Below are 11400 nucleotides of genomic sequence, written 5' to 3' on the forward strand. Positions count from 1 at the left end.
CCACATGGCATATGCCCTCTCGCCGCCCCTAATCCATATATAAAAGACTAAAATTTGAAATACAATATTTTTCATGGTAGTGGTAATTGTGGCAATAGTGGCGGAGGGGAATGAAAATTTAGTGGTGGAAAAAGAAAATAGAAGGGAGGGGTAAAATGGGTTAGGGGCGCTCAAGTGACTGGCATCCACCTCATTAAATGTTAGTGCTACCTAGGATTTGATATCTATTTTGGACAAACTTAACGAAAAAGGGGTATATTTTAACCAATAGTATAACGACAGGGGTGTATATGGACTCAAAGTATAACGAGGGGTACATTTAAACCTTTATAATCGTACATGAGTATATGGCCCTTTTCCGAATTGGAAAATTTAAGAACAAAAAGAATATACATATAATTTTGGGGTGAAGGAGTATAGTACAATATACATTTAAATCACAACTTCTGCTTAAAATTAAAGTTCAAATTGTGTCTTCAAATTCACAAACAGACATCGATTTGCATGCTGAAACACTATTACTTGTAAGTCAAATTCTCAAAACGAATGCACCCAAAAATCATTGTTCCGTCAAAAAGAAAACAAGCATAAAGCAACATGCAATAATATGCCCATGACCGCTAACCATTGATTAATTGGTATGAGAATACAAATTTAAAAGGAAGAAGTCATGGTTAAGTGATAAAGGCTTAAGTGAATTAGTGAAGGCATATATTCATAATCTACTCATAGATTAGGTTTATTAATTTTGAGTCGAATCTGCCAACTCAGCCCGTCAAATAACACATCTGTATTAACGGTAAGGTATTCTTCAAAATTTGAAAACCAAAATTGCAGACCTGTATTGGGCCCACAAGACGGGCCCAACCCAAGGAGCCGTTCTAATATTCCCGACTTTTGATTTGATTTTAAAGCAGTTGTGACATTTCCCGCTCAAACAACGCTGTATATAAGCAACAATTTCTTCATTTTCATTTCATCCAATCTTCACATATCATTTGTTTCTATCTTCTAGAAACCCTAGAATTCATCATGGAAGAGTCAGCTAAAGATCAATCCTCTGTTTCTGGTATCACTCTTTTAATTTCTCTTTGATCGCTAGAATTTGATTTTATGCATCTGTATGTGTTATATGTGTTTGAACTTTTTTTTGTGCAGCCAATGCTAGGCGATCAGCATCGAAACTTCTGCGATATCCGTTGCGATCGGCATCTAAATCAAAGGAGGAGAAACCGCCTCTGACTGATTCCTCCAACTCTTCAGCTAATTCTGCAAGGTCTTTCTCTCTTTCTCTCCCTCAATCTATATATATTCATGTAGATATCTTATTTATCTACTTCATTTTAGATTATAGATACACTTGCATCTATACGTTAGATGAATTTTGATTTGAAATTGCGATGTGCAAGGGCAATTGAATGCAGATATATAGTTGAGTGGATTTTTTTTTCTTGGTGTTTTACCAACTCAGCCGGGTTTAACAATTAGGATATCACTTATTATCTGTTACTGTCTTTGTCTGGAAATAAGAAAAATCTTAATGAAATTGATTATATGATCTTCTGCCATGTCAAATGAGATGAAATCTTATTTGATCCAATGATCGTTTGTTGACTGATTTGCCTGTAACATGGTGTCAGAGGCGTATCCTGAATTTAAATATAAGGGGCTCAATGTTCTGGATTCTTCGAAAATATGGGTTCTGAACTTAAAATTTACAATACTTTCAGAACTTTTCACGTATATCCTTCACTATATGTCCGCCCAGGATGATACAGTGAAAAGTTCTCAACCTTGATCACCTGTTTTTTGAATTTCCCTTTTTTAATGCCGCTGATACTTGCAACGAAGACTTATTTTTAAACAGTATGTGGCTTAAAACAATCAGCAGATGCGTAGAAATGTTTATGTACCTACAATAACAGCAGTACGTTATTGAAACTTTAGTTTTTATGTATAAATTGAAAGAAAGCAGAAATATGGTAGGTGCTACAGTCTTCTTACCTTTCACTTGGCTGGTTGTGCTGTTTTAACTCGCATTCGCTTTTAATGTGTGGTAGTTTCTGTGTGAACTGCATACAGTTTACAGTGTAGAATCAAACTCCTCCAATAAAATTAGTTTCGATTCCAGAGAGAAAATTTTAGTTTTCTCCTTGCAGAATATTCTACTGATTTCTGATGTCAGTTTTATCCTGAATCATGAGGTATGCAAGTTTGGAGAAAATTTGTTGCATTTAATGTTAGAGACACAATATCTACTAGCAAAAGAATGGTGATTTTCTTTTCTTTTTTGTTCTCCGCCTTCAACAAATTCTAAACAAAGTGAACTAAATCAGACTAAGGTTGCCAAAGATGCAGCAACTCTTCCTAGTATTCCCAATTCTTATTTTAATTTCTAAGCCTAACTATCTGTTTCCCTGATGTGTGTACTTACATTACTAGCTGTTTCACTTGTATTTCAGGGGAAGACCTGCATCAAGTATTAGTAAGAGTGCTGCTTCCCTTCATCTCTCTGGTAAGGAAAAATCTGCGAAGCCTCCAAGAAGGCTGTCTGTTCCCTCCAAGCCAATCGCCAGCCCGGTTTCTAGACCACTTGGTACTATAACTCCCATTTCTGAGACTAGAGCAAAGAGATCAACTAGTAACCAAGGAAAATCAGATACACCACTTTCAATTGCTTCAAAGTCCTCAATTAGAAGGAAATATGACCTTATATCCTCAGCTTCCTATTGGCTATCACAGATTAAGCTTTCTGAATCTGCTGCTAAGCATTCAATTTCCCTTGGCTTTTTCAGACTTGCTTTGGAGGCTGGCTCTGAGGTATGATACTATATCTTCTCCCACATGACAAAGTTACTTCATTGAAAAAATCACGAGCTAATGGACATTCTTGTGACACCTTTGTTGATCCCCCTTTCAACCGTAATACAATCTTTGAAAACTTGGTAGTGACTAGTGCTACAGACTTCACTATTCCGTTAATCTCCTCCACATTTCCTTGCTTTAGCCGAAACGATATCTTAAAATCAAGTAGTTGATTTCCATTAGTAAGCTCATTGTTCACCTTCCTTGCATTGCAATGTGGATAAACACAAATGTTCAGTTTTCAGCAACAATTTGGCTTTTGTAGTTGGTTAATTGAACCATGTGATTGAAAATATTTGCCTATTTTTCTGCTTCAATTTCAGCCTTTTCAACGTTTGAGAGATGAGCTGAAATCTTATGTGCAACGACACAGCCTTGTGGAACTTGAGGAGCCAGTGAAACAACTGTTTGATAGCTATAACATTCTACAAGATTCTCAGCAGTTGCAAGTCTCTGAGACTTGCTCTCATGCGCCTAAAGAAGAGACATGTTCATCTAATGATGACATACATAGCTCTTCTTCTGTTGCCAACACTCAGAGAAAGCTATCCAGAGTCTTGAATAAAGATTCAACTAAAACTGAACTAGTTAAAGAACCAATCAAGGAGAAGACTTCAAAGATTGGAAGCACACCTAGGACCCGGAATTCTGTAAACAAAATTGCTGCGACTGCTAAATCTACACAAAAAGCTGGAAGTCGTACCACAAAAGAGAAACTTCAAAAACTTGTTAAGCCAGAACCAAATAAGGATCAGGTGAAAAGACAGGGAAGGAGATCTGCTCAAGGAGAAGGTAGTTATGAGTATACGTTGTTTGGTTAAAAATCATTCAGCTGTTTGAGCTAGAAGTTTGTTAATTTTTTCTTTTACAGGGCCTGATAATGCCTGCACTTCAGAGAAAGTCCTCGAAGAAGATAAAGAAAATCTGGTACGGACAAAATATGATTTAACTTCATTTTGATCGAGCTAGAGAAGCTATTTTCATGGATTGATTAATCCTAGTTGTATAAGTTCTATCTTTTTATTGCATTTAATTGTACTGACTGGTATAAAACACTTGTGCAGGATACTCCACAAACAGAAGTGATTAGCACCTGAAATTTTTAGCAGGAAGCCTTTCTTTTAGTATATCATGTCAGATGCCAAAATTCAAGTGTCTGGATCTGAAGTCTGCATTCCAAAATATTGTATTTGGTGTGTTTGTTTGTTTCTTTTTCTTTTCTTTTCTTTCTTTTTTAATTTTATTTACCAAAGTCATTATACAGCTGTCTAGTTTCGTATTGAAATTTATGCTAGACGTACAGTGTTCTTTTTATTCAACAGTTTCTATGCTTTTTGCAGTTGAATACTACTTGGAAGTAGTTAAAACATATTACCTGTGATGTAGACATTATGATTGTCATCTGAATCAGCGGAGAAGTTTTATTTTGTGTCTCATACAACGGACACTAGTTGTATGAGGCTCCCTTTTGTCTTACAAAATTGTGGACCCCAATCTTACACTGCTGGGTCCACAAAATTCTGGGTCCACAAAACTGTGAGACAAAAAGTTGCCTCATACAACTAGTGTAAGTTGTATGAGACACAAAATAAAATTTTCCGAATCAGTGTATTGAATTAGCTTTTGATTCAAGATGTGAAGCTCTGGGGCATTTGCATCTTTAACTCCTATTGTTTGAATCTTTTCTTCCAAATCGAGTGGTTTTCATCTTTGTAAAGTTAGCGTGAAATCAACGACTAAGGCAATTTGTGTCTGATTCTGAATCATGCCTGCCCAAAGCCCCTCGACTGTAGTGATATTGCCTCGTTACAAGCATAAATCTTTCGCTGCTATATTTGATAGGTGAATAGGATTCATCTCTGTTCCTATTGTGAAGTGCATACTTAGCTTTCCTATGATCTTGTACTGAATTTATCCTACCAAGAAAAAAGAAATGGACGTGTTACCACATAAAGACTGAGAATACCGTGGTCATTACATGTTTAATTAAAGCTTTCTCTACCTTGCCTTAATACCCCTACTGCTAGACTAAAGCTGCTTTAAAGTATAATCAATAGCTCATAAGTTGAACACCTTTATAAACAACACGCTGATTAATATAAGTAATGTGGAAGTTGATAGCTGGATTAAATACCAACAAAATGTCGTCTCCTTCACTCTACGATAATCACCAGTGCAGCTTGATTCAAGTCTAAACGGCTTGAAACTATTCAAATTTAAGGGATACGAAATAAGATATGAAAACCAATTCCCTTCATACAGAAAGTTACTTGCATTTTTAAACCAAAACGAACATTCATATTTTACAGGAGCTTGTCAATGCAATGCAGCAAACGATAAGGCAAACAGCACCAAGCCAGAATACTAGGGCCAAAACAAATGTGTTCCAATAAAATTTCAAAGAAGAGGTTTCAATCCGTAAATGTAACATAGATGAGCCCTGGTGCTCCTGATTTGCGGTCAGCAATGACATCTTTCTTCCTTGGAATCAGTCGGCAGTCCAGCTCTGCTCCACAACTTCTCTAACTCTGCGGTTGTAATCCCTTTTATTCTCACTGAACATCCGAGCTGCTTCCGAATTTGCAGGTGAATTGGGGTTTGGATCACACAGCAATGACTGCAACAATAAGAGTGTTAGTCATTCGCAAACAAGAAACCCATGGTTTAATTTTTTAAATTATTCGTAACTCTTTCATTTTTCAAATTTCTTTTATTTATGGCTAAGTACGAGAGCGCCATAGTCTTATATTCAAGCTTTTAATATTCCTCTTTACGTATGTGGCAAGTAGGATATACTAAACGGCTTAGCTTAACTCTCTTGACTCACTTCTTATGGATTATCATCTTGCCCTCTCACCAACTTTGCTCTCTGAAATGACCATCCTATATGTATAATCCAGCACCACTACCACCCTGTCTCCTCTCCATCTACCCAGCAAAGGATAGTCCAAATTAATGAACAAATTTCAAGCAAGATCCTTCTGAGCAAATTGAGAACACCAACAGCACTATTTCCCTGCTGCAGTACAGCAGAGTTAAAATGCTTAAAACTAAGGAGTGCAAAACCCTAAGTGCGTACTCCTCACTTAAGGTAAGCAAAATTGTTTGACACAGATTCCATGAAGAATCTGGCAAAGTAGGAGGACAATATGCCTAGAGTCTTAAGCGTATGTGTATGTGTATCATCCACGTAATAACAATTTCTACTTCTGCTTGGGGATCTATGACTTGAACCGCAACTCCAAGTAATCTCCAATAATGGATGTACTTTCATACAATATATTCAAGCACCAACATCGTACAGGATTCTAAGTTTTTTCTCTTCTTTTTTTGGGTGGGTGTTGCGTAGTGAGAGGGATTCATGTAAAGTTAAACACCAGTAGTTATGGATTGAGTAAACATCTTCATGCAGAATATTACTTGCACCTGATAATAAGTTGTACGAAATTTACTTGCGATCATAGGAGTGAACGACACAAAATACGAGCATAAGATCGAGTTAAGGTTAAACAAACATTCAGTTTCGCTCCATGATCCAGCATCTGTGGCAATCGACAATTATGCTGAAGTACACAATCTCTAATTACCATGTACTCTCAATACTGGGAGAACTAATAGAGATGAGTTATCACACCCCTTAACTACGTATTAAAGGAAGCAAAATATGCTTAGGGTTTTTCTTACAATAACTAAGGAAGGGAAGTTGGTCTGTATTTATAGAGAAGCTTCAGGCCTATAATTAATTGGACCTCACTTATCTACACACACAACTCAATAAGATGATTACGCTTTATATATTTTATTTATGACTTAGGTCAAGCCCCTACCCTTTTCTGTCAACAAACAATCAACGTACAGTCCAATTCCAACATTCTCCACTTGGAAATCGTTATTGAAAGTAAGAACAATATTTGGAAAAATGTATATTTATAAAAAATCATTTTAGAAAAGAAACAAGACTTTATTGTGACCACGTTACTAGATAGAATGGCTCTAATAATTCAAGTTCCAACTGAAAACACTAACAGTGAACCATAGAAGACACTATTTCAAGGTATGTATATTATATATGATCACAAACAGTGCAATTTCCATCAACATGAATGGATAAGCATGTTTACTAAGTATATTATCCTTTCTAATCAAGACGAATAGAACAGCTCCTAGAAAGCTTTTATTCTCCAAGTGACATAGAAAACATATCAGCTCTAAAAGATTTCTCTTATGCCTAGATAATCAAGGTAACAAGCCACAAAACCCATCATTACCATGAGTTTAACAATAGTTAATTGGAGACAATAATGAAGCATTACTCTCAGTATATAGGCAAGCATCAATTAACATAAGATTGAATATCATGAAGGTAATATGCATTAAACAACAACAATGCAAGTCATATTCCAAATGACACTTCCTGCGGGCAGTTCAAGATTTACACTTGATGGGTTCAACTTTTAAGGTTCTTAGCATTGAACTCATTATACTTCTAAAAATCATGGATTCAGAATTTGATATTCGATAAAATTTTTGGTAGTTTTTCATATTAATCTATGCTCTGTATATATATTATAACAAATATTTGGTTCAATGGAAGCCGTAGTTTACTACTCCATCTGCCACTACTTTCCACTAACCAAAGACATCAAAAGACTCATATTCTTATGTTATTTGAAAACTATTATTCCCTCCGTTCCATTTGTACGCGAATGTGGTTGATTGGGCACGGAATTTTTGAAATTATATACTCCCTCCATTCCAATTTATGTGAACCTGTTTAACTGGGCACGAAATTTAAGAAAAATGAAGACTTTTGAAATTTGTGGTCCTAAAAAATAAAAAAGGGGTGCAGAGTATTTGTGTGGTTATAAAGGCTTCTCATTAAGGGTAGCATTGGAAGTTTAAGCTAAATCATTTTCAAATTTAGAAAGGGGTCATTCTTTTTGGAACGTACCAAAAAGGAAATAGGTTAACATAAACTGGAATGGAGGGAGTAAAACTTTTGACATGTGAGCCAAATATATGCAAAGTAGAAAAAGTATTCTTTTAGACAAGTGGTGGTGAGAGTTCCATATGCCTTTTCATTTTCTCTTTCCTGAAGAAATGAACAATTTATATCAAATGAGCGCCAATAAGTCATGTCATCAAGGGAAAAATGGGAATGCTAGATTAAATAGTTTCCAACACATAATTCTCATAGCATAGCGATAGTTTCAACCATCGGCTTTAACAGTGTAGCTCAGGACAAAACAAATGTATCCTTATGCAACAAGACTTCTTTTTCTGTTTTTTCCTAGACATGGCTAACTGAAAGAATGTGACATCTAAAAATCAATTACAGCCCTATACCTGAATGGATGTAAGTATAGCTGCAACATCATATATTGGACTCCATTGATTTTGAAGAATATCCAAACATATACTTCCATCTGCATAAACTGGAAAAAACCAAAAGGTAAATCCCAGACGTAAAATTAACTTTCCCTATTCTTTGGTTTAACAAATAAAAATTAAATCTTCCACTCCAACTTACTGTTAGGATGAAACATGCGAGAAACAAACCGCACTGTTGGTGGCTTATTGGGGTAATCCTCAGAGAATTGAAGTGTCAGCTTGAACGTACCTGATGTTCTCAAATGGTACAGTTGCAATCAAACTAGCTAATTCATGTCAAAACAAAGAGAATTTTGAAAAATAAATACAATCCATATTATGTCGGAAAGATGGGAAAAGTAACAAAAGCTACCGGAAAGCATAGAGTAATACGCAACAAAATAAAAGCAAATGGAAAAGGCATGAGTGGGAATGCTTGGAGTCTTGGACTGGGAGATCAAAGAAAGGATTCAACCATTTACAACACTAGAATACGTATCACCTCCTTTTGATGATTGATACCATTTCATCAGAAATTTTTCTTTCCGTAGTTGTGGCCGGGGAAGGGACAAGGATTAAGAAAAGGGAACGGCTGAGATGATTAAAAAAGCATTGAATTGAATAGACAACTAAGCATTAAACAGTGGACGTGCGCCAACTACTACGCTTTAACATTCTTCTGCCATTCTGCACTAACAACCGAATGCAAGGATAACTCACCACCATCCCAAGGAGTGTCATCAGGACTGCAGGTTACACCAAAACGAAAAGAAACCAGAAAGTAGATTATTCAAACCATACGAAAACAACTTCCCCAAACCGACATCAAACACATCTTTGACACATTTTAAGTATATGACTCACCCAAATATCACGGCATTCCAAAGCATAATGTTGTTGTCTTGAGGTGCACCACTAATACCAGCAGGAGGGTCCTGCTGCAACCTCTTGAAATCTCTCATCAACCTCTTTCTAGCCGGAGTCGACATTGTAACCACCTGAAAATTCACAAGGTAAAATTAACAAGGCAAAAGAAGAAGAAAGAGGAGTATCATTTAGGTAAGATATCAACCAAAGAGAACTACTATTGAGCTTTCTCTATTTTGTTAAAGTGTACGACCATCTCATCTGAAAGCTTAAGCTAACGGAGAGAGCACATTTTATTACTTAGATATGCCTCAAAACGCGCCCTATCACGTGTGGGCATAATTCTTTTTCATAGGCCGAAATATTTTGCTGGTGTGGCCGTAGGATTCGAACCCAAGCTCGATACCATGTCAAAATGTGCGACCATCTCATCCAAAAACTTAAGTTGTTAGAGAGATCACACTTATTATTCACTTAATTACGACTTCAAAATGTTTTCCCTTTTTTTCCTAAAGTTAAAACATCACCACCGTAGGGGTCAAAAGTATGTAAAGGCTATTTATATGACTTGACACGAATTCATCCACAAGTATCTATCGAATTCTCAGTTAGCTTAACTCATTGATCCAATTCTACTCAGCTTAATTATAGTTAAAGAGCTCAAATTCCAGCAAAATAAATCACAACAACCAATTGTGGCGCACAAGAATTAGGGCTAGGTACAATTCCACTTATACAACAGTATTTACTGAGAAATCTATGGACATACCAATACGGAGGAAACAAGGTAGGGTTTTGGTTTGATTCTGCGTTGAACTCCTGCTTTGTGTTGTCGGAGGTGCGCCTGGAGTTCCCAAAGCGAAGAGGAGAGAGAAGAGAAAGAGAGAGGGGAATATTTTATTATTGAGAAGATGTAGGTGCGCGGTGAGCCTTGTGTCGGGCCCACTTTAGCCGGTCAGCGGGTCCCGCTAGGGAATCACACTATAGTGCAAAAATTCATGAATCATCCCCACTTGGCTTTGCATGATAAACACAGTATCCTATTTCAGATATTTCAGTTAGCTCCAATTTTTAGGCCACAAAATGATCCCTCAATCTTAATTACAAATTTGGAATATTATACTCCGTAAATGGTTATTACCAAAACTAAAGTTTTTAGGTTGCGACTTATTTTTTAAGTTAAGAATTCTATTGAATTTTTTGTAAATTCTTGGCGTTTGAGCTGAGAGAGTGGTGTTAGTATGTACGTAGTAAATATACATATTATTGTATATACTTGGTCAATTGTCTTGGAGCGTTAAGTCATGATCAAAATTTAGACTTAATACAATTATCTATAGTTTTGTTGCATTTTAGATTGAGATGTTGTTTATTATCTATCATTTGAAAATTGAGAATCACAAAACATATAAGGATTAATTGTATGTATGGTTCAATTATATGTAATATATTATGTGTAAGTTAAACCATAGTTGATTGATTGATATTCACATTACACAATTCAGTTCCACTTTACTATTCGATACGTCAATAGTGACTAAAAAATTAAATTGCAATCTATAAGATTTTGAAAATGAAATGTCTCAATTTGAAAATCCATAATTAGCTATTTGTGAAAGTATTGATATATATCTCCATAGCTTAGTTAGATAAGTATTAAATCTTTTATAAAATAATTATATGGAAGTATTATATTCTTGTTCATACCCACCAACACAAACATTTTAATCTAATCTTGTCCTAAAATAATCGAATTATTTATATCTAGTTTTCGAAAGACTAGATAGAAAGAGCTAGCCACTTCGGCACAATATACTCTCATTTCGCCTAAAATATTAATGGGAGGGAGCCTTATTGATACGAAAGCTGAAATTCAAAGGAAGAAAAACTAGCTACGGCTAACTAAGCTAAGAAAAGAAAGGGAAATTAGGGCAAAAAGCAAAGGATAATTTCATTCATGACATAAAATGGAGGCTTAGCTCCTTACAAATACACAACTGATGTCTAAAGGACTAGGATGAAAACTATAAGTAGAAAATACAATGTGGTCAATGTGTAAATAATACTTCTTCTACTAAACAGATAAGTGGACTAAAATGTAAACTTCTAATACTTGTAATTAACTTCTATCCAGCTGTTAAGTACTCCTCTCTCAGCATTATGTACCACTCCCATAAGCATTCAATTTCCGATCCAATTCCAGATCGTATCAGATCTCCCTCCTTCAAATCACCCTTACCCTCGAGGGTGTAAATGAAAAGAAGGTGGAACAAGCTTCTGTAAACAATTTGAGGCTAA

General features: G+C 35.8%; 2 protein-coding genes across 2 annotated transcripts; one reads left to right on the forward strand and one right to left on the reverse strand.

The window, feature by feature from the left end:
* Nucleotides 1-948: 948 nt before the first annotated feature.
* Nucleotides 949-4179, forward strand: LOC109216685. The gene is made up of 6 exons (XM_019380866.1): nucleotides 949-1069; nucleotides 1159-1276; nucleotides 2463-2820; nucleotides 3189-3657; nucleotides 3737-3792; nucleotides 3930-4179. The coding sequence occupies exons 1-6, from the start codon at nucleotides 1033-1035 to the stop codon at nucleotides 3960-3962; spliced, it is 1071 nt and encodes a 356-aa protein (XP_019236411.1). The 5' UTR covers nucleotides 949-1032; the 3' UTR covers nucleotides 3963-4179.
* Nucleotides 4180-5096: 917 nt separating this feature from the next.
* LOC109216683 (ubiquitin-conjugating enzyme E2 2) lies at nucleotides 5097-10099 on the reverse strand. Its single transcript, XM_019380865.1, has 6 exons — nucleotides 9872-10099; nucleotides 9100-9233; nucleotides 8956-8981; nucleotides 8396-8485; nucleotides 8212-8300; nucleotides 5097-5482 (listed from the first exon to the last, which is right to left on the reverse strand). The coding sequence occupies exons 2-6, from the start codon at nucleotides 9222-9224 to the stop codon at nucleotides 5354-5356; spliced, it is 459 nt and encodes a 152-aa protein (XP_019236410.1). The 5' UTR covers nucleotides 9225-9233; nucleotides 9872-10099; the 3' UTR covers nucleotides 5097-5353.
* Between the last annotated feature and the right edge of the window lie 1301 nt (nucleotides 10100-11400).

Source organism: Nicotiana attenuata, unplaced genomic scaffold (genome assembly GCF_001879085.1).
Source record: "Nicotiana attenuata strain UT unplaced genomic scaffold, NIATTr2, whole genome shotgun sequence".
Taxonomy (NCBI): domain Eukaryota; kingdom Viridiplantae; phylum Streptophyta; class Magnoliopsida; order Solanales; family Solanaceae; genus Nicotiana; species Nicotiana attenuata.

What these genes read in the sequence shown, in the direction of transcription:
- LOC109216685 (XM_019380866.1), top strand. Translation starts at nt 1,033, where the DNA reads ATGGAAGAGTCAGCTAAAGATCAATCCTCTGTTTCTG. An exon ending in AGATCAATCCTCTGTTTCTG is followed by an intron (nt 1,070 to 1,158) that starts GTATCACTCTTT and finishes TTTTTTGTGCAG; the next exon opens with CCAATGCTAGGCGATCAGCA. An exon ending in GAGATCTGCTCAAGGAGAAG is followed by an intron (nt 3,658 to 3,736) that starts GTAGTTATGAGT and finishes TTTCTTTTACAG; the next exon opens with GGCCTGATAATGCCTGCACT.
- LOC109216683 (XM_019380865.1), bottom strand. Translation starts at nt 9,224, where the DNA reads ATGTCGACTCCGGCTAGAAAGAGGTTGATGAGAGATTTCAAGAGGTTG. An exon ending in TGGAATGCCGTGATATTTGG is followed by an intron (nt 8,982 to 9,099) that starts GTGAGTCATATA and finishes TGTAACCTGCAG; the next exon opens with TCCTGATGACACTCCTTGGG. An exon ending in TCGCATGTTTCATCCTAACA is followed by an intron (nt 8,301 to 8,395) that starts GTAAGTTGGAGT and finishes GGTTTTTTCCAG; the next exon opens with TTTATGCAGATGGAAGTATA.